Source organism: Haliotis rubra, unplaced genomic scaffold (assembly GCF_003918875.1).
Source record: "Haliotis rubra isolate DU_JTF1 unplaced genomic scaffold, ASM391887v1 Scf13, whole genome shotgun sequence".
NCBI lineage: Eukaryota > Metazoa > Mollusca > Gastropoda > Lepetellida > Haliotidae > Haliotis > Haliotis rubra.
This window is the reverse complement of record NW_025765225.1, coordinates 2263177-2287755: the sequence shown is the minus strand read 5'-3', so window position 1 is coordinate 2287755 and position 24579 is coordinate 2263177. Positions and strand designations below refer to the sequence as shown.

Sequence of the window (24579 nt, the reverse complement as noted above, 5' to 3'; positions counted from 1 at the left end):
TATGATTCAAGTATAAAGAGTAACAGTAGCAACTGGCAAGCATATCCATAGAATATCATCTTACGACGAACGGTAGTTAATACATCAGACTATATACTGAGATAGTTAGTAGAATTAGGCTGCAGTCTTGACCAATTATGGTGTCTTGTGTGAAGTGTAGAACCCTGAGATCAATAATATATCTTTAAATTTAGTTTGGATACATTTTCTAGAATTCCCTAGATGGTGTTAGTAAGATTACAAATGGATGACAAAAGCACAAATAACATGTTCCAACAAATATTGCAACAACTGAACTGCCATGCACAAAAGTGTTAAAGAAAAAAGAGATATTCTTGCATTCTGCAAGATGTTTTAGATATCATAACGAAGCATTAGAGTTTCAATTAAAAAACGTGTATCTGTACATTCATTAATATCAGTCCTGTAATCGATATACTGTAACAGAAAAATACATTCAAGATTTGTCTGATTTAATCTTTTTCACATTTTCTATTCAGCCAATGCCTGGAAAGTACAATAAACGATAATTTGATTTACCAAACATTTTCAATGGAAAATGATTTTTGTATCTCAGCTGCCATATTTGATGGATTAAACACACAGGATTTATTAAATATAATTGAAAAAGAGATAGTTAGAATGCAACTGCATGAAATCGTCCTTTTCCAGCTATTCCTCATCTCTCAGTCTGTTCATGCTCTTTCAAATATATTGCCCAGTCCGGCCATGTGAGTATGTATCCTCTGGTTCCAAGACCCAGGCTGATTAACTGTGTAGTATACTGTAACAGGCCCTGGGATCAAGGCCCTGAGATGTTCCTCATTTGGTGACTCAAACAAGCCTCATTAACTTCCTGTGCATGTGGATACTTTGAAGCAAGCTATTCCAGAGATAATAATGCAAGTAGAATATGAGAATGACTATAACACCATACACATTGGATAACATAACAAATTGGTTGATATATGATAAATAATATGATAAATAATACTCTATAAATGAAATACTGAATAGGATTGAGATATTATGTTACATGCCATTTATTGTTATTATATGTCTTGTCATTGCATGGAGCAATTTATAAATAACATTTTCTCATTGACAATGTTGTGTTTCTGTGTTAGAAACAGTAAGTAATTTGCCAGCTTTGTCCTCGTTTACATATATTGTAGATTACAGGTCTGTTTGATGTACCTACTTTTAATGGCTATGGCTACTATAGTTTCTGATGCTTTTATATCATAGTTTAAACAGTGAGTGAATAACTATAATTTTATACCACTTTTAACAATATTCCAGCAATATCACGGCAGGGGACACCAGAAATAGGCTTCACATATTGTACCCATGTGGGGAATCGAACCCGGGTATTCGGCTACTTTCAACACAGAAAGAAACAATAAATGTAACATACAAATAATGCTGTCTTTTTCTTGATTCTAGTTGAGTCAGATGGTAGAGTGCAGTGGTCAGTTTCAGAAACTCTGCAACAATTTCACATTAGGGAAAACCAAAAATACCAAAAACCTTGAGGACAATAATCAACTGGAAATCTGCGTAAATGGTAAAAGCTCCAGCCTCAAAGCTAACAAGTAAATATATCCAGTCAGAAAGATGATGAAGTTTAGCACACACACTATTGCCTCAGTTGTTAGATGTATTTTGTTAATGGAATGTCATTTTGCCTAAAATATCAGATCACTGCACCAGTGTAAGAAAAATCTCAGCAAACAAACCGGTATACATTAAAAATACTTTTAAAATGACAACAAAATTAACTGAAAAAACATACCGAACTACATCATGATTACAGCTGATCAGCAATGGCAGATAACGAAATAAGCCAAACAACATAAAAACAACAAACTACATCTTTCTAGTGTCTTCTGCATCAATTTAAAATCATTGTATATTCTTGTCTCGCCAGGGTCTTCCTATTCACAGACAGAAACTATAATAAAAAGTGTGGAACTGTGCTGTAAGTACAAACTCTGGACTGTGCATTGTACACGATACATTTGTACAAGTTATGTTAACTTCACAATTGTATATTCTATTCTGCTGACTTTGGGGTAAAGTCATCTATTCTTAGGTATCAAATATTAAGAAAAGTTCTGAAAATTGTAATTCCTGAGTTATTATGATAAAAGCAATAAAACCTTTTCCATCATCCTAAGAATTATCAGTTGATTGCGCAATTGTATTCATATCATTAACATATATCAATAGTGATGATGCTAAGTGTTTGTGAGAAGCTGAGGATATTCTACCCAACAGGTGGCAAAAACACAGCTAAGTCAAGTGTCCATATGAACACACATCGGCATATAAAGTCAAACTAAGGAATTGCATCAGGCATCATTTTTTAGACTATTGTATCAAATTTCAAATAATCCTCCTCAAGTCTCCATTACAATTTTTCAAAGCCTTACATAGCTATACTGAAGTCTTTACAAAAGTCTGCAATGTCAATTTCATCTTTTCATTATGTACTGAATACGTCTTGAACAATCCATATTGTATAACTGACAGTTATTCTGTTATTATTTACATCTTAGTTATATTATCATTACAAAAACAAATTATCATTTTCTTTGTCAGATGAATATGATGAAGTGGAACGCTTTTATGGATAGACAACTTCTTAGTTGCAGTAGTAGTTGCGACGTTTCGGTGTAGATCCTGACACCGTTATCAAGCAAATGCTACTTAAGGAAGAAATGCCACTTAAGGAAGATGATTATGAATTATGCATTTTGGGAAGGAGTAAAATATATTCAAACTTACACAGAGTCATATTTGTTACAGAAACACTGTAGATTCTAGTCAGGATTCCAACTTCACTGTTTTTACAGCCATTATTTTCAGAACTTTTCTTGACACACTGACATCACAAAGTTTGTTTGTCATCCAGTGCAATGATACAAATCCTTAAACTGTAACAAAGATCTATTGACCAACTACAGTACCTTGTATACGTATCTACATATATACACACATGTTACAAATTTTGTCCAAATCCACTTTTCTACATATCACATAATTAATCAAATTGCAACAAGTCTTATGCAGTGTTTAATGCACACATGCATATGTTCAATGAGTTATCTACCTTTTACAATATAGTACAGGATAGGTGTATCTACTTGCAATGTCTACTTCCATGAATCTGATGCTAGTTTGTCTACTGTATATATAAACCATATTCTACAGAAGGCCTCAAATTACTCACTTGTCTAATGGCATTGTCTTATCTGATTCAAACATTAACAGTAATATGTATTGTACATTTAACGTCAAGTCATGTTGTTTATGACAAGAAAAAGAAACATTATCGATGACAAAATCAACAAATACCATCTGCTCTCCAGCACTGCAAATACTTAGTGTAGTTATGCATATGGCTGCACAGTTCAAGGGAGATGACTCTTCAGACCATGCACCAAGCAGCCCACTGTAAAATCAATATTTAGGAACTGTAACACTCACAGGGAAGGACCTAATTTTCTAATGTCATAAACATATTTGTACATCAATGAATGTTTCAAATTCATGTTTAAGTGCAGAATAGATATTCTAAACTTACATGTAAAACATTTATGCTCACAATTTGATATCTATCTCTACAGACAAGTTTGTGTTACAGTGAGTCTAAAGGCAATTTCAGTTGTAAATAACTATCACAGAAAGAAAGAATTACTTAATCCACACTTATCATACAATCCATTAAGCAACAGGAGGTGAAGTAGAGAGAAAACCTTCCTAATTCTCCGCTGACATCAAGCACAAACACTGCCTTGTTAATCACTGCGTAGAAAACAAACTCTAGGACTCTGATGATGGTATGTTTCATCTAAATCTTCTTCTTGGACACAAATACCACAATATTTATTCTGAAATCCTATGATTCACAACTCAAGGACAGATGCTAATTATCAGGATTAGTGATATTCCAGGTAGTGTATAACTGACATTATACATTGGTTGGCAATATGACACGTGGAAACATGGCATAGCCAGTTCGGTGGGTATGTCTTGCGTATCACTAGGAAAGGAATGTTACAAATGGCTGAGATATGTGCAATTTCATCCCATTTCACTGTCCCAAGGGCTCCATGGTTGATCTCCAACTGACACATCTAATCACTCTCCTTCTCCGACTCGGTTTCATTAAGGTGTTCAATCTCAACCTTGTATTCGTATTTGGCTATGTAGCGGACCCACTTCTCTGGTGGGTTGGGATTTGCCACAGAGATGGATCGAACTTGGGCCTTAGACACAGTACATGCTGGCATTGTGAAATCCACATTAGCATACTGCTCGTAGTGATCAGGAATCTCATCATGAGGTCCGAGGTCCAGTCGCAACACAAACAAGTGGCTCTTGTAGGCACCTGCAAATAAAGAAGAACCATTAAACAACATGAAGATGAAAGATGCTGCTACACATGCAAGAGGTGTTTGCAGGTACTTGAAACCTGTCACCACTGTTTTCTAAAAAACTTCTAAAGTCTGAAATATATCATCACATATTTCCAGCCTTGACCTTGATCTTCTCATGATTGCACAAGTTAAACTTCAACTGTAAATGCCAGTGGTTGACACAACCATGTTTCATAATAACCTCTTATAACTTCGACTGATAAACATGGCACCAACATGTCGTGTCAAAGTATTTGTAAAGATATATGCCACTGCAAAGATATATCCAACTATCATGCTTGAAGAATGTATGTGCTTATTGTTTAAAGTCATGCTCGGAAATATTCTAGCTACCAGACCACCCAATTCATCAGGTGGACTCTTGTTGAGAACCATTCTAATGTGCACTCCTGATGAGTGTCATGCTTGAGAAGATGGCCATACCTCCGAAGCTTACAGCTATATCACCAAACCCTGAATGCTGACTTTAAGTTTTGGTTCCTTATTTACCAAAACCTCTTCAGAGCATGGTTCCATTCTACAGTGAGTGAGTATGGTTTTAGCAATATCACAGTGGGGGGACACCAGAGATGGGCTTCACACATTGTACCCATGCATGTGAGGAATCAAACCCGGGTCTTCTGCATGATGAATGAACGCTTCAACCATAACGCTACCCCAGCGCTCCCCCGTTCTACAGAATGTACATGCAAGCGTAATGGTAAATGCAACAACACTTTCTGAGAAGGTGTAACAACAAACACTTGAGTTTTTCTTGACCATGATCATATCATGGCAGCCAAACACGTTGCTAAGGTCCATGTGGAATAAGTTCATTGTAGGTTATCCTCAACTCATCTTTCCAGAATATTCATGAAACATTACAATAACATAAGGTTATGCTAGGATTTGTCTACTGACATGCAGACATGTAAGGAAGTACTATGTTTGCATGATGCATCCATGTATGACAGTTATACAACAATTTTTCTATAATAAATGAAAGCTGACCATAGCCATTGATCTTGATCAAAACCTTTTAGCAGGTCACTCAAGGATAAATGTGATCTTGATCAAAACCTTTCATAGCAGGTCCTCAAGGATAAATGTGATCTTGATCAAAACCTTTCATAGCAGGGCCTCAAGGATAAATGTGATCTTGATCAAAACCTTTCATAGCAGGTCCTCAAGGATAAATGTGATCTTGATCAAAACATTTCATAGCAGGTCCTCAAGGATAAATGTGATCTTGACCAAAACCTTTCATAGCAGGGCCTCAAGGATAAATGTGATCTTGATCAAAACCTTTCATAGCAGGGCCTCAAGGATAAATGTGATCTTGATCAAAACATTTCATAGCAGGGCCTCAAGGATAAATGAGATCGTGATCAAAACATTTCATAGCAGGGCCTCAAGGATAAATGTGATCTTGATGAAAACCTTTCATAGCAGGTCCTCAAGGATAAATGTGATCTTGATCAAAACCTTTCATAACAGGGCCTCAAAGATAAATGTGATCTTGATGAAAACCTTTCATAGCAGCGCCTCAAGGATAAATGTGATCTTGATGAAAACCTTTCATAGCAGGGCCTCAAGGATAAACGTGATCTTGATCAAAACATTTCATAGCAGGTCCTCAAGGATAAATGTGATCTTGATCAAAACATTTCATAGCAGGTCCTCAAGGATAAATGTGATCTTGACCAAAACCTTTCATAGCAGGGCCTCAAGGATAAATGTGATCTTGATCAAAACCTTTCATAGCAGGGCCTCAAGGATAAATGTGATCTTGATCAAAACCTTTCATAGCAGGGCCTCAAGGATAAATGAGATCGTGATCAAAACCTTTCATAGCTGGGCCTCAAGGATAAATGTGATCTTGATGAAAACCTTTCATAGCAGGTCCTCAAGGATAAATGTGATCTTGATCAAAACCTTTCATAACAGGGCCTCAAAGATAACTGTGATCTTGACAGTGTATGAAATAAGGCCTGTCCGACAGCCCGAGATGGTCTAGATTTCTGACAGACGGTCTAAATTTACAGCTAGCCAGCCCGATGGTCTGGTAAAAATTGCAGATGTTCCATATATCTGAGTAAATTCACCATATTTGGTCTGGTTAAATCCATTTTGGGCTGGTACCATTTTGAAGTTACCAGCCCTGATGTCTGGCTGGGTGTTTGGCTTATTTCATACACTGATCTCGATGAAAACCTTTCATAGCAGGGCCTCAAGGATAAATGTGATCTTAATCAAAATCTTTCATAGCAGGGCATCAAGGATAAATGCAATGTTCTCTCGCATGACCTTAACCATTGACCTTTAATGACATGTGAGAAAAGGATTCTCCAGGGTCTCATTGCAAGAAGTTCATGGAAGAATGATCTCAATAACGTCAATAAGGTGTGTGCAGTACTCTGCAACAGACTGAAGAATCACAACCGGCAGTGGTAAGGCAGTCAAATTCCAACAAAACTATGAAACAGTCTTGATTCAAGGGGCTGTGAATTACGAAATATCAACCCTCTATTATCCATCAAAAACACATCTCAAACAGGAAATTGTATTATGAAGGAAAAATGTTCAGTTTTATGTTTTGAGCAGTGAATATATCAAACGTTTGTGGACAGGACTGAAATAAAAGGACAATATACAGAGAGAACAATCTTTTTGTCCTTCTCTCCACCATCATCCCTTCCTGCTGAACAGTCTACATCCCCCTCTCTCCACCATCAGCCCCTCCTGCTGAACAGTCTACATCCCCTTCTCTCCACCATCAGTCCCTCCTGCTGAACAGTCTACATCCCCTTCTTTCCACCATCAGCAGCTCCTGCTGAACAGTCTACATCCCCTTCACTCCACCATCAGCCCCTCCTGCTGAGCTGTCTACATCCCCTTCTCTCCACCATCAGTCCCACCTGCTGAACAATCTACATCCCCTTCTCTCTCCACCATCAGCCCTTCCTGCTGAACAGTCTACATCCCTTCTCTCCACCATCAGCCCCTCCTGCTGAACAGTCTACATCCTTCTCTCTCCACCATCAGCCCCTCCTGCTGAACAGTCTACACCCCCCTCTCTCCACCATCATCCCCTCCTGCTGAACAGTCTACATCCCCTTCTCTCTCCACCATCAGCCCCTCCTGCTGAACAGTCTACATCCTTCTCTCTCCACATCCTTCTCTCTCCACCAAAATCTTTCATAGCAGGGCATCAAGGATAAATGCAATGTTCTCTCGCATGACCTTAACCATTGACCTTTAATGACATGAGAGAAAAGGATTCTCCAGGGTCTCATTGCAAGAAGTTCATGGAAGAATGATCTCAATAACGTCAATAAGGTGTGTGCAGTATTCTGCAACAGACTGAAGAATCACAACCGGCAGTGGTAAGGCAGTCAAATTCCAGCCCCTCCTGCTGAACAGTCTACATCCTTCTTTCTCCACCATCATCCCCTCCTGCTGAACAGTCTACATCCCCCTCTCTCCACCATCAGCCCCTCCTGCTGAACAGTCTACATCCCTCTCTCTCCACCTTCAGCCCCTCCTGCTGAACAGTCTACATCCCTCTCTCCACCATCAGCCCCTCCTGCTGAACAGTCTACATCCCCTTCTCTCTCCACCATCAGCCCCTCCTGCTGAACAGTCTACATCCCCTTCTCTCCACCATCAGCCCCTCCTGCTGAGCTGTCTACATCCCCTTCTCTCCACCATCAGTCCCTCCTGCTGAACAGTCTACATCCCCTTCTCTCCACCATCAGCCCCTCCTGCTGAACAGTCTACATCCTTCTCTCTCCACCATCAGCCCCTCCTGCTGAACAGTCTACATCCCTTCTCTCTCCACCATCAGCCCCTCCTGCTGAACAGTCTACATCCCTCTCTCTCCACCATCATCCCCTCCTGCTGAACAGTCTACCATCCCCTTCTCTCCACCATCAGCCCCTCCTGCTGAACAGTCTACATCCCTCTCTCTCACCATCATCCCTCCTGCTGAACAGTCTACATCCCTCTCTCCACCATCAGCCCCTCCTGCCGAACAGTCTACATCCCCTCTCTCCACAATCATCCCTCCTGCTGAACAGTCTACATCCTTCTCTCCACCATCAGCCCCTCCTGCCAACAGTCTACATCCCCTTCTCTCCCACCATCAGCCCCTCCTGCTGAACAGTCTACATCCCTCTCTCCACCATCAGCCCCTCCTGCTGAACAGTCTACATCCCTCTCTCTCCACCATCAGCCCCTCTCCTGCTGAACAGTCTACATCCCCTCTCCACCATCAGCCCCTCCTGCTGAACAGTCTACATCCCTTCTCTCTCCACCATCAGCCCCTCCTGCTGAACAGTCTACATCCCTCTCTCCACCATCAGCCCCTCCTCCAGTCTGCTCTCTCCAGTCAGCCCCTCCTCTCCAGTCTACATCCCCTCTCTCCCACCATCAGCCCCTCCTGCTGAACAGTCTACATCCCTCTCTCCACCATCAGCCCCTCCTGCTGAACAGTCTACATCCCTCTCTCCACCATCAGCCCCTCCTGCTGAACAGTCTACATCCCTTCTCTCCACCATCAGCCCCTCCTGCTGAACAGTCTACATCCCCCTCTCTCCACCATCAGCCCCTCCTGCTGAACAGTCTACATCTTCACACCACTCTCTCTTCCCCAAATATCAACCACTGATATACAGTCTCTCTTGCCCAAAATATCAACACCTCCTGCTGCAGTTCCCCTTTTGTAATCTCCTCTCTGTTTCTGTCCCTATCTTTCTCCCCTGCTATCTCTGATGTCAACCATTTGTATCATACATGATCTTGCATGGATTACCATGTCTGATTAGAAACGTTACTGATTCGACTGATTGGTTGGCACATATTGATTTTGCCCCCAAACCTAAATTTCGGTACACATTAAGATGAATTCCTATCTCTAACTGATATGTCGCTGTGAGCCTGGCCATTACCGCTCCAATTTAGTTCTGATGGATATTTTCAGGTCATTTGGACAAGTATCTCGGTTAGCTGAATCTGACTGCTAAGACAGAACTGAAAATCTACAAAATGTCTTGCATGCCGGATGTAATTTCATGAGTGGGTGGGTGGCTGGTTGTTCATTAATGTGCAAGTTTTGTGTTATGCTGTTCTTATGCTGTTTATTATGAAACTGTATTTAAGTTCTATCATTGCATGTGTGATGAAATCACAATTTGGGATGATTGCATTTACCTAAGCAACAACTGGACCATGCATTTGAGATTGAGACCTGAAGCATCACAGTGTGAAATTTGAGTTCTGTAACTTTAGTAGGTGCAGAAAAATACTTATCTCCATTTCACACAGTTTGCCGAAGTTTAAAAGCACTGTACAAAGACCACAACCATATAAAAATTAATTTAAGACCCAAATTTTCAAACTCAGTTTAGATCATGACCTGTTACACCAGTGTATAAAACTTGAATTGTCTAACCTGAATCTCTTAAGAAACTTGGTACTCATTGAGAAGCAGATGGATTGTCGACCAGATAGATTCCATTCCAATATCCCCCACCCAACTTTGTGGTGCTGGATAACGTTATTAATGGACTGACTTAAGCATTTTAAAATCTTTATTATTTTAATGAAATAATGAGCAAATACATCACATTGAAAAAAAAGAGAGTTTAAACACCACACTAATATTCTTTGTATATATTTGGAAATATATTTAGGAAATGAGCGAGTTAAAATTTAAAGTCACCTAGGCAATATTTCAGCCATATTGTGACAAGAAAGGTTTTGCGTACACAATAAATACAAGTTGTTAAATAACCAGTCATATGCATTGAAGGACTGTAAAATAACAAGAATATACTAGATGGTGTTTAAAACTGGTATGTAAATCTGAAACTATTTTATTTATGAAGACAATACAATATAAAAACAGGCTATAGGTCGCCAACAACTAAAGTTAGATCACCATACTAGGGAACATGAGGACTTACAGTGCCTTTACTACCTGCATGGACCCTAGTTAGATTTACACCATCCCTTCAGCTGCTGGCAATGGTAGGAAAATTTAGCCATAATTTAAAATAACAAAAATACTACATTTAAAATATCTGGTAAGATTAAATCTACTTTGTTATTTTGGAAATGTAACATTTCATTTTCATATCAATTGGAGCATGTCTAAGGTACCATCAAGATGTCTGTCCATACAAAAACTACTAACACTGAATGGTTACAACATACATCATTCAGAGGTACAGATAAGCTGCGTATCTGTGGAATTACGCTAAAATTCCTATTAAGTCTATTGCGTACAAGTACGCTTGAAATTTTGTAAATACTCAATAAATGTGATCTTACATGCGTACACACAAAATTGTCAAATCTTAGCTTGCGTACCGGTGGATAGATAAAATAATTGAGGTATATTGAGAGGTTCTATTTCAGCACACGAACTTGACAACTTGCAGTCTGCCTTATCGTTTCTGATATTACAGATCAAATATAAACTACAAACACTAACATTTAAACTTTATCATATTTTTAAAATTAATAGAAAATGTCTTCCTTCCTTAAGTGGCAATAGAAAATGGCAAAATACCCATTTGAATTTGAGTGAGGTGAGTACAATTTATTTGGTTACTCAAAGGAAAATTAGGATACCCAATTGAGATGAACACATGCGAGTACATAACTCAATGACCCAAAAGGTATCTGTAGCTCTGGTCATTGGACAGCAAATATCAGTGTCTGTATTTCTGTGAGTATTTCACCATGTGGTTCAATGGAAATTATATAACGGACATAGTTGTAAAAATGGCATATTAAAACAGAAGTACAGTAAATCACTGTTACAACCAATACTCAACGGACCACTGTTTTTAGTTTTTTAACCATAGTTTGTTATACTAATTCCAAACAAAATATACATCAAGACTCCAGGAATGAAAGAAAAGGGTTTGGCATAACCATCAGTTTGTTATGAGCAGAAAATAGTTTACTGTGGTGCTTAGCTTGTTTTCAGCTGTATCATAGGCGGATCCAGAAATTTTCAAAGGTGGGGGTGGGGGTGGGTTTCCAACCCCCTGAACCCCACCTTGGCTCTGCCATTGCAAAACATTACCTTCAATGTGGTCTTTAGTCATTTTCTATATAAAAAAATAATTAAAAAGGGGGTCGAACACCCCACCCCCACGGATCCGCCACTGTTTATACATACTGTGGTCAGCCATAACTTAAAGAAATCAATATCTGAAAAGAAGCAAATTCAAATTCCATACACCATGTTTACTATCACTGTCACAGTGGAGCTCTATCACACAACGGCAATGCCTACCACTTCCCATCAACTGCCCTCCATGATAAACGACACAAATAATTCACTGTTCCTAAATTAATTCAGACATGAAATTCCCAGGGTCAATTAGTGTAGTTATCACCCTGCAGCAGAACTAGTGTTATTGATTTCTGGGATGTAGACAAGGTTCCTGTTTCAGCTCTCCGTCTGTCGGATCTGTGGTAGCTGCATCCAATACTCCTGCTGCTCCGTGGAACAAATGGAGGCTGGATGTACTTCTCCGGGTCCGGATTCAGGAACTGATCATAACTTCAATGACTTCTTACAACCAATGGGCATTTATGTGAGAAATGCAGTCAGTGACTGCCACTAATCCACAGCCCAAATCTTGTAATGTGTTTCGATCTAGTTGGATCTATTTGATAACAGTCCTTATTACTTGCTTGTGGTAGATACTGTGGACTAATATTTTTTACGGCAATATTACACTAGAGTAATACGTCCGGTATACATATGATGTCATAATGTTTTACAGGTATGACGTCACAATGGTATAAGACCTTGCTAACAGAATACTAATCTTGCTCCCGTGAAATACCATCTTATTAAACTTGTGAAAGATTTAGTATCAAACGAGAGAAATAAATAAATTGTTTAATAAAAATGGTATTACACGGAAGGTCGTTTAGTACCTTCCATATATAATTATGGTAAATTCTACTGAAAATCATGCTAAGAGTCAAGTTCAGGTCAGTACGTCTTTCACACTGACAGAAATGATCTATCCCATGGCACTACAGTGAATTGTTTTAGAGTTGATATACTGGTGTATCCTTATTGAGTACTTCACAGCATCAAGATGAAGAAATTAATACAAGTTATTAATCTGTGTGTTGAAGTTGACGATGCACATTGGTAAATACAGAACAAATTCCTTAATGACATAAATGCTCATAATAATAATAATAATAATAATAATAATAATAATAATAATAATAAGTCATCTTCTATAGCGCACAGTCTCCAAACACCAAGTGTTTGCTTGCGGTGCTTAATCAGAATTTGATTTATATTACCCCGGATAACCCAAGCTGCCAGTTAGGCGCTAGAAGGTTATAGTCACATGACTTTATCAAACCGGGTACCCATTTTCTGCTGGGTGAACAGAGGCAATTTTGAACAAACGCACTTGGCTAAGGTGAGACCACATGTATCACATGTGCTTCGTTATGGGGAAGGACTCAAGTCCTAGAAACTCTCAGGAGTCAAGCTGCCAAACATGGTCACCCATCCAAGGACTGTCCGAGATCGAGGTTGCTTAACTTCACTGATTCGGGACCTGAGCTCTGTGCACAGGACCACACGCCATGCATTTGACCACAGGTTTACTCTCTCCACACTTTATCTTCCAAGCACAGGTTACTATGACATGTTAGAATTGTGTTAAAGAATTTGAATCCAACATAATCCTATCACGATACAACCTTTATAAATCAATGTGACAAAATGTCAGCTGCAAGTGAAAGGTTTAAACTGCAATCAGCAATTCTTTAAGGCTAAAAATATTCCTGATGACTCGTATTTCACATCATTGAAAGACCAGATATTGAATCTGCATTGACATAAGAAAAAACCATGATTCTGACATTAAGGTGGCTGAATTTCTGACAGAAAACAACAATTAAATTTTTCAAAAGCAACCGCTTAAATATCAATTGTTTTTCTTTTTTTGAACTAGCATGAGAGAATGTGTTCTTAGTGTGTGTGTACTCAACATTTCTACTAACTCAGCAATATCCTAGCTTTATGATGATGGTCTGTAAATAACTGAGTCTGGACCAGACAATCCACCATATTAGAAGTTGGAATACTGAAATATGTTAATAAAAACTTCTGTTAATGTTAGTGGTGTAACAGTATGGCAATACAGTATTGTATCACAAAATGAGGCTCAAAATACAATACAATTAATAATCCCTGTACTGTTAAACACACATTACATTACAAGTTACATTGGTGCAAACATGTGTGAATAATAAAGAAACTGTTCAAGAACCAGTTTATGCTGATTTCCTACGATTTCCTGGTTTCCTAGAATCTTCACAGTGCCCAAAGTGTAAGTGTTTCTCCCCAGCAATGTCCTATCTGATGAGATTTAAACAACAAATGATTCAAGATTGTAATTTACCTACAGAAAGGGAGATAATTAGGAGATAAACGTACTGTGTTTTGAAATTAGATGAATGTTAGACCGAATTGATAGTCTCTAAATTTCATTTGAAGCCGAATGCGTAGCGTGAGGTTTATCTCCATTCTACCATAACCGATTTAACATCGAACTTCCTCGACCTGCGGAAGACACGGCGTAATCCGGCATGGGATGAGAGGCGAATTGAACTCGTCTGTGAAGGGAGTGGTAGGTGCCGATCGTATTTTTGTTCATTGCAACATAAAAAATATTCTGTCCAAAGAAAACAAACTACTGTTTATTCAATGCAATAATGTAACACCTAAGGGCTTGGTTTTTATAATCATAACTCCACACAACCGAAACCAGCCTATTGTTTTGTGTGCCGTGTTACTGTACCCCCCTGGCCACACTATAATGGAATCGTCTGACCTACTTATTTTCTTGGAAGTAGACAGTTACGCATCAGTTTGAAATGGCGGACGAGCCAGTGTTTACATTTTGTGAAAGGTTGAAATTCGAAGTGACAGTGGAAAATACTTGACAGACTGTCGAACCTGAACCCTGCAGAATCGAAGAATACATCCTTTTCTGATCGACCTATGACCTGTAACTCATCAAAGACTGTTGATTTTTATGACCGGCATCGAGTGTGACTGACTGACTCATGATTTCAATGCATAGCAATGCCAATATCCACTCTTAACACATTGTGCCCATGTGGGGAATCAACGGTCTTGATTGTGAAAGAGTGACAGTGCTGCTTTGTGTACATGCGACTAACTTGGGATTCCTTGGAACATTGTTCTCATCATTTGGGACTGGATTGTGGCCAAGCTTTTCAAAGTGTACGAACATAGCAGTGGCAGCCTTGCGGGGAAGGTGGCAGAGAGTGGAATTCTCGTGGTTCAATTTTTGACATTTTGAACGATGCAACGGGACATGATGGAGTATGAGTGGCCTAAAGTTTGTGTTTCGCCTGACTGTTATCTTACGCATTTCTCATTCTAAACGGAAATATACCATTTACCAGGTAGGTAAATGTTTACTAACGTTTTGCCGCACAAATAGGGATAGATAGGGATCTATTTTTACAAGGTTTTCTGATTTATATGTTAATTATTGTTTGTTTATGTTTGGGGCTGTGTATTGTAATTGAGTTTGAATATTTATATAATAGAAGGTAATAATTATGATAGTGAGGTTCCCTAATAATTGTGGTGGAGAAATTGTATAATTGTATTTTTCGAGTTTTAATAAATGTTTCATCAGCATTTCCATCACGTCTGTTGTGTTGATATTAGTCATGTTGGTGGCCAAGCTGAAGTAGTGCGACAGTGTTGTATATGTGCGCAGTGAAGCGCCGTGAAATGAGACGCATTTTCAATCCGAATTTATACCGTCTGATTTTATGGATTGACCAATCGAATTCGAGAATTTCACGTATCCATGGTAGAATATAAAATAAAATTACGGTACAAGGATACACATTGTACCAATATTAATGTGATACATATGTCTCGGCAACATTTCAATATAGATTACAATTTTACTTTGCATTTATTCTATGTTATGTATAACGCAGGTGTCTCATAATGTGGGTGGTCATCCATGGACCCCAAGACCCACGTTATAACTGTATTACATGTTTTAGGAGTTTATTAATTGGTTTGATAATGTTTTCAGAAATCCCCAGGATAGACACAAACAATATTTTCAAAATAACATATCCATACACTAATTCCTCTTTTTCTTCAGAAAACATTATTCTCAGAAATAGATACATCTTGGTGCCAAACTAAACAAGTCAAGGAGATTTAGCTATTTGATCATCAAAGCAAAATGTAATTTTCTTATCAAATTACAAAATTAGAAATATAGACAAGTACAAACATTTTCTCTGCATTTCTTCCACCTTTTAATGTTACAAATTACATAGTATTTGCTGACTGCCAAATTTCTCATTGGTAACTGGACGCTTGATCTACTATAACTGTCCTTCATACTGTATGTCAAACTCTGTATGCATTTCTGAAGCATTTTCTGACATAACTGTACTTTCAACACATAACCTTATCACTCATATGCTGAGTGAGTGAATGAGTATGGTGTAACACCGCTTTTAGCAATATTCCAGCAATATCATGGCGGGGAACACCAGAAATGGGCTTCACACATTGTACCCAAGTGGGGAATTGAACCCAAGTCTTTGATGTGACAAGCCAACGCTTTAACCACTAGGCTACCCCTACGCCCCCTCATATGACGATGTGAAGTTTGTTGTTTAACACCACACACAGCAATAATCCAGCAACATGAGGGTGGTCTGTAAGCAATCAAGTCTGGACCAGACAATCCAATGCCTGACATCATGAACACATCTGTCTGTGCATTTCATATACGATAACATGCATTGACCTGGTCAACGAGTCTGACCACCTAATTCTGTTTACAACATTCATGGTTACAGAAGACCAATTCTACCCCAGGATCTTCATGCATCCTCTGTTTCATTATTCTTTACATAAAAAACTCATTGGTTGAAACACTAGTTCCAGCTGATCACTATACATCACTTTTCAATACATTTTTCAAAACATCATTTTCTCAATGATTCATTTTAAATCAATAGTAAGATGGCTTAAACAAGCACATTTTTTATCTAATATTGATGTAAGTAGTGCCCTGCTTTTAACATATTCCAACAATATCCAAGGAGGCAGGATGCCGAGATGCCAACCCTAATTTAGCCCAGTTAGTATTTTTACCCAAAACTGATGCAAAAATTAGTATCAACGTTTCCAAATAATTTTCATATTTAATAAAAAAATATATACATATTCTAAGAACTTGTTATTAACATTGTAATCATCTAAATCAGTCGTAAGTATCCACATATAGCTTGATATTGAACAAAATGTGGTTGAAATTTATTGTGCATGGTACGTATGCTATTTTATAATTTAATTTCATGTATTTTGTTTCAAAAATTTGTATATTTTCACTGCTATCGTAGTCGCGTATTTTGTGTTGTTTTTACGATAAAATAGTATGTATTGGCATCTCTGCAGGATGAACAGATTCCCTACATTGTACACACACTGGGGGAATGGAACCACATAACCAGGACGGGAGGAGTTACAGAGTATTTGTCCCATGTTAATCTCTACCCTTTAGTGAGAGACTTATTCATTCATTTACAAGGGGCAGTTATTCTGTAATTCTGAGTTTCAAGTAGGTTTTCATTATATTTCTCATTGAGATTTTAACCAAGAAATGTATAAATGTTAACTCACAGATAAATGTCACTAAAGCTAGCCTATTCACTTTAGATAATGCAAGCTTTTCATGAAGCTTTCATATGAATGATGATCATATAACATTTTTCTCGGCAATGAAACACTATGTCGTAACACTTCATTTGACCAGTTAGTGTTCAGAATCACTAACAGTTATTACACACAAACATTATGGGTACCATAATACTTCACTAGGCTGTTGCATTACACTATAGTTGCCTTTGTACTGCTGCCGCAGATCTTGAATTTCAGCATCATGCAAACCTCCTCAATCATTGTCTAAACTTAAAACCCCTCATAAATATCAAGGATGCTTCAGACACAATCCAAAATAGCCTCTATGGAAATACTACTGCTGAATGTAAGCCAAGGTTGAAATCAGTAGAGGTACACAGGAACAATCAGCCATAAATGTGAACAGTTAGTGTGTCTTGGTACTACGGAGACAGATGTCTGGAACAATCAGCCATATATGTGAACAGTTAGTGTGTCTTAGTGCTACGGAGACAGATGTCTGGAACAATCAGCCATATATGTGAACAGTTAGTGTGTCTTGGTGTTACGGAGACAGATGTCTGGAACAATCAGCCATAAATGTGAACAGTTAGTGTGTCTTGGTGTTATGGAGACAGATGTCTGGAACAATCAGATATAAATGTGAACAGTTAGTGTGTCTTGGTGCTATGGAGACAGATGTCTGGAACAATCAGATATAAATGTGAACAGTTAGTGTGTCTTAGTGTTATGGAGACAGATGTCTGGAACAATCAGTATGTCTTAGGTGTCTTGGTGTTACGGAGACAGATGTCTGGAACAATCAGCCATATATGTGAACAGTTAGTGTGTCTTAGTGTTATGGAGACAGATGTCTGGAACAATCAGATATAAATGTGAACAGTTAGTGTGTCTTGGTGTTACGGAGACAGATGTCTGGAACAATCAGTAATAAATGTGAACAGTTAGTGTGTCTTGTGAACAGTTAGTGTGTCTTGGTGGGAGACAGATGTCTGGAACAATCAGACATATATGTGAACAGTTAGTGTGTCTTGGTGCTATGGAGACAGATGTCTGGAACAATCAGCCATATATGTGAACAGTTAGTGTGTCTTGGTGCTATGGAGACAGATGTCTGGAACAATCAGTAATAAATGTGAACAGTTAGTGTGTCTTGGTGTTACGGAGACAGATGTCTGGAACAATCAGCCATATATGTGAACAGTTAGTGTGTCTTGGTGCTATGGAGACAGATGTCTGGAACAATCAGCCATATATGTGAACAGTTAGTGTGTCTGGAACAGATGTCTGGAACAATCAGTAATAAATGTGAACAGTTAGTGTGTCTTGGTGTTACGAGGAGACAGATCTGTCTGGAACAATCTGTGTGTATATGTGAACAGTTAGTGTGTCTTGGTGCTATGGAGACAGATGTCTGGAACAATCAGCCATATATGGTGAGACAGTTGTCTGGAACAATGTGTCTTGGTTAGCTATGGTGCTATGAGACAGATGTCTGGAACAATCAGCCATATATGTGAACAGTTAGTGTGTCTTGGTGTTATGGAGACAGATGTCTGGAACAATCAGACATATATGTGAACAGTTAGTGTGTCTTGGTACTACGGAGACAGATGAGACAGATGTCTGGAACAATCTGCCATATATGTGAACAGATGTCTGGAGTTAGTGTGTCTTGAACAGTTAGTTGTCTTGGGAGACAGATGTCTGGAACAATCTGTCATATATGTGAACAGTTAGTGTGTCTTGGTGCTACGGAGACAGATGTCTGGAACAATCAGACATATATGTGAACAGTTAGTGTGTCTTGGTGTTATGCAGACAGATGTCTGGAACAATCAGATATAAATGTGAACAGTTAGTCTGTCTTGGTGTTACGGAGACAGATGTCTGGAACAATCTGCCATATATGTGAACAGTTTAGTGTATCTTGGTGCTACGGAGACAGATGTCTGGAACAATCAGATATAAATGTGAACAGTTAGTGTGTCTTGGTGCTACAGAGACAGATGTCTGGAACAATCAGCCATATATGTGAACAGTTAGTGTGTCTTGGTGTTATGGAGACAGATGTCTGGAACAATCTGCCATAAATGAAAACAGTTGAAGGCAAAACAGCGATAATTGGAAAACTAGGAGTGGCCAGGTCTTTCTGTAGAAGCTTTTATAGAAGCATTAGAATGATTGGTGTTTACAATTCAATAGCAGCCCAGAGTCTTTAGTGATGGAGATTTAACATAAGCAGAAAACTTCTGGTGTTGATGCATCCTTAAACACACAACACTTGTTAAAAGAAGCAGCCAATAGTCTTTACTGATGATGGTTGAACAGAAACATAGAATCTCTTATTGAGGAAATATAAGAAGATCCCAAGAATTGACAGTTCTAATAGTGACCACAAACTGGTAACAGTAGCTAAGTTGCTTATGCATCAACAGACTAAAAGTGACTTTAAATATTCAGCAATAGATGTGAAATCCTTACATTTGAAGATCAGCACCCAAGAAATCTTTGCAACTGAAGACAAATGGTGACCTTGAAACCCTTAGTGTGCTAAATATTGAACAGTAGCTGAAAAACATTGAATCTGAAAACCAGACATTGGCATGGAACCTTCTGTAAAAATGCAACAGAAGCCAAAAATCCTTGCAACAAAAAATGACAGTGACAATGAAACCCTGGTGGTGAAAATCAAATGAACTAATGAACCATCAAGCCATACCCTAATACTCATGCCTGATATATTACTCATGCTTTGTATTCTGTCAGTTCTTTGTGGTAGTGCTCACATAAGCATTTGTATTCTGTCAGTTCTTTGTGGTAGTGCTCACATAAGCATTTGTATTCTATCAGGTCTCTGTGGTAGTGCTCACAAAAGCATATTTATTTTATCAGTTCTCTGTGGTAGTGCTCACAAAAGCATATTTATTCTATCAGGCCTCTGTGGTAGTGCTCACATAAGTATTTGTATTCTGTCAGTTCTTTGTGGTAGTGCTCACATAAGTATTTGTATTCTATCAGGTCTCTGTGGTAGTGCTCACATAAGTATTTGTATTCTATCAGGTCTCTGTGGTAGTGCTCACATAAGTATTTGTATTCTATCAGGTCTCTGTGGTAGTGCTCACATAAGTATTTGTATTCTATCAGGTCTCTGTGGTAGTGCTTACATATGTATTTGTATTCTATCAGGTCTCTGTGGTAGTGCTCACATAAGTATTTGTATTCTATCAGGTCTCTGTGGTAGTGCTTACACTAGCATATTTATTCTATCAGTTCTTTGTGGTAGTGCTCACATAAGTATTTGTATTCTATCAGGTCTCTGTGGTAGTGCTCACATAAGCATTTGTATTCTATCAGGTCTCTGTGGTAGTGCTCACATAAGTATTTGTATTCTATCAGGTATCTGTGGTAGTGCTCACATAAGCATTTGTATTCTATCAGGTCTCTGTGGTAGTGCTCACATAAGTATTTGTATTCTATCAGTTCTCTGTGGTAGTGCTTACACTAGCATATTTATTCTATCAGTTCTTTGTGGTAGTGCTCACATAAGTATTTGTATTCTGTCAGTTCTTTGTGGTAGTGCTCACATAAGGATTTGTATTCTATCAGGTCTCTGTGGTAGTGCTCACATAAGTATTTGTATTCTATCAGGTCTCTGTGGTAGTGCTCACATAAGTATTTGTATTCTATCAGGTCTCTGTGGTAGTGCTCACATAAGTATTTGTATTCTATCAGGTCTCTGTGGTAGTGCTTACATATGTATTTGTATTCTATCAGGTCTCTGTGGTAGTGCTCACATAAGTATTTGTATTCTATCAGGTCTCTGTGGTAGTGCTTACACTAGCATATTTATTCTATCAGTTCTTTGTGGTAGTGCTCACATAAGTATTTGTATTCTATCAGGTCTCTGTGGTAGTGCTCACATAAGCATTTGTATTCTATCAGGTCTCTGTGGTAGTGCTCACATAAGTATTTGTATTCTATCAGGTATCTGTGGTAGTGCTCACATAAGCATTTGTATTCTATCAGGTCTCTGTGGTAGTGCTCACATAAGTATTTGTATTCTATCAGTTCTCTGTGGTAGTGCTTACACTAGCATATTTATTCTATCAGTTCTCTTTGTGGTAGTGCTCACATAAGTATTTGTATTCTGTCAGTTCTTTGTGGTAGTGCTCACACACATAAGGTTTGTATTCTATCAGGTCTCTGTGGTAGTGCTCACACATAAGTATTTGTATTCTATCAGGTCTCTGTGGTAGTGCTTACATAAGTATTTGTATTCTATCAGGTCTCTGTGGTAGTGCTCACATAAGTATTTGTATTCTATCAGGTCTCTGTGGTAGTGCTTACACTAGCATATTTATTCTATCAGTTCTTTGTGGTAGTGCTCACATAAGTATTTGTATTCTATCAGGTCTCTGTGGTAGTGCTCACATAAGCATTTGTATTCTATCGGGACTCTGTGGTAGTGCTCACATAAGTATTTGTGTTCTATCAGGTATCTGTGGTAGTGCTCACATAAGCATTTGTATTCTATCAGGTCTCTGTGGTAGTGCTCACATAAGTATTTGTATTCTATCAGTTCTCTGTGGTAGTGCTTACACTAGCATATTTATTCTATCAGTTCTTTGTGGTAGTGCTCACATAAGTATTTGTATTCTGTCAGTTCTTTGTGGTAGTGCTCACATAAGTATTTGTATTCTATCAGGTCTCTGTGGTAGTGCTCACACATAAGTATATTTATTCTATTAGGCCTCTGTGGTAGTGCTCACATAAATATTTGTATTCTATCAGTTCTCTGTGGTAGTGCTCACATAAGTATTTGTATTCTATCAGGTCTCTGTGGTAGTGCTCACACATAAGTATTTGTATTCTGTCAGGTCTCTGTGGTAGTGCTCACATAAGTATTTGTATTCTATCAAGTCTCTGTGGTAGTGCTCACATAAGTATTTGTATTCTATCAGGTCTCTGTGGTAGTGCTCACATAAGCATTTGTATTCTATCAGGTCTCTGTGGTAGTGCTCACATAAGTATTTGTATTCTATCAGGTCTCTGTGGTAGTGCTCACATAAGTATTTGTATTCTGTCAGTTCTTTTGTTGTGGTGAATTCACACATAAGTATTTGTATTCTATCAGGTCTCTGTGGTAGTGCTCACATAAGTATATTTATTCTATTAGGCCTCTGTGGTAGTGCTCATAAATCCATTCTATCAGTCTCTGTGGTAGTGCTCACATAAAGTATTTGTATTCTATCAGGTCTCTGTGGTAGTGCTCACATAAGTATTTGTATTCTATCAGGTCTCTGTGGTAGTGCTCACATAAGTATTTGTATTCTATCAAGTCTCTGTGGTAGTGCTCACATAAGTATTTGTATTCTATCAGGTCTCTGTGGTAGTGCTCACATAAGTATTTGTATTCTATCAGGTCTCTGTGGTAGTGCTCACATAAGTATTTGTATTCTATCAGGTCTCTGTGGTAGTGCTCACATAAGTATTTGTATTCTATCAGGTCTCTGTGGTAGTGCTCACATAAGTATTTGTATTCTATCATTCTGTGGTAGTGCTCACATAAGTAGTTGTATTCTATCAGGTCTCTGTGGTAGTGCTCACATAAGTATTTGTATTCTATCAGGTCTCTGTGGTAGTGCTTACACTAGCATTTTATTCCATCAAATGTTTACGGTGGTGCACCTGAAATGCATATCCTTTCCTTTGAACGTCTCATAGTGCTTCTACGGCATATCTACTGTAAATCAACAAACTAATGCGTGTATTAAATAATGCGAGTGCAAACCTCAAAATGAAAATGCGTGTATTTATTAATGCGAGGAGGCAAATCAGGAAATGGTTGACCAGAATGACTATACTCACTAATGACTACACTCACAACTTTGGGAAATACTATACTAGTATTTAATCCGACTCTAGTGTAAACATCTTAATTCCCCGAACACATGGGCGTTTGGATCAAAGACGGCTTTCCTTTCAACTGTTAGTACTAGTAATTGACAGTAGACAGGATGATCTCAGTTTGTAATCTCAACACAAAAGACGTTGACAAACCTGTTGATTTGAGGATTAGCGTCACGAAACCTGTTCATGCTCGCTGGATGCAATTAAAAAGGTAGGCAGAAATCGTGGAGTTAATCTTACACGTGGATGGCAGTTGGCATGTCTGCTGGCGTGGTCCAGTGAGTTCAAACCATGTAAAGTAGACTGTTTATTCAAAGACTGTAATACAACTTAAATGATTAGTGCTCAATTTTTCTTCTCCAGAATGTCTTTTACTTGTTGATATAATATAATGTCTATGTTATTGTGTCAATAAAGGAATTTTTATTGAATCAATCATTCGTCTTTGTTCACTGGGTTATCGTGCACCCAAATACTAGTAATAACGATATCGATGCAAAGACAATATAATAATGCTTTTTATTAATGCGCTCATATAGTCGTATTTTTCGCATTCATAAGTAGCTCGCATTATTTTATTGATTTACAGTATACAAATACATGCTATTAGTATTTAGGTGAACAATATGGTAGCTTGGAAAAATAGATGCAGGTATGCAATCTTGTTCATAACACCAATTAAGTTACCTTTAACTGCAATATGATTAAAATTTGAAATTTACCTTTGAAAATTGATGGAAATATGCGAGATGTAACACCCCTGGGAAATATCTTTTCATTAAACAATTTGAGCCAAAGCTAGTTTTTACATTGAAAGTAGATTGGATATCACATCTCCGAGATTAAAGTTTGGATGGAATGGAAAGTTTTTATCATCAACATGTTTCTGATATTTTATTCAGGGTCTGATAGACACAAAAGCTGCATCTGAAACTAACACCTATTATGATAACACAATATAAAAATAAGGATGAAATTTATATCTGTGTGATTACATGTAATGTATTACTTGAAATCGGAATAAGAACCATCTGAAATATTGTATGTTCGGATAAATAAGCTCTCCTGTTAGTGTTAACAGTGATTATTATCTATATGAAAGACATTCAGATAAGCATGCACGCACCAAATATTAAATTATATTATGTAGAATTAATTAACAATAGTTTTTCGACTGAACAACATTTGCAACAATATAGATTAAATTTTGCAATAAACACCACAAAAGATATTCCATATATGCACCAATTTTCAACATCTGCTACTGCCCAACAGACATGCTCTGTACCTGCATCATAGTACACACACAACAATATCTGACTGCAGTGACATATGGCGGCTATGGGATGTGCATAATGTAAGCCAGTTATAGAACTTTCAGGATTGTAAACAGGCCCCATGTATTCACCAGACATGCATTGAGATTCATGAGTATATGCAAGCCAGTATTCATGGTGTATGACTGCACTT

At 38.1% G+C, this 24579-nt stretch overlaps 1 protein-coding gene across 4 annotated transcripts in view; it reads right to left on the bottom strand.

Annotated features, from left to right (window-relative positions):
* Positions 1–1144: 1144 nt before the first annotated feature.
* The window catches only part of LOC124267115 (protein stoned-B-like), a 142397-nt gene continuing 118962 nt past the window's right edge, over positions 1145–24579 (bottom strand). For all 4 annotated transcript variants that reach the window (XM_046701989.1, XM_046701991.1, XM_046701990.1 and 1 more), the window contains one exon: positions 1145–4396. In XM_046701989.1, the coding sequence (XP_046557945.1) occupies positions 4143–4396 (254 nt within the window). In that variant the 3' untranslated portion in view covers positions 1145–4142. The remainder of the gene's footprint in view (positions 4397–24579) is intronic.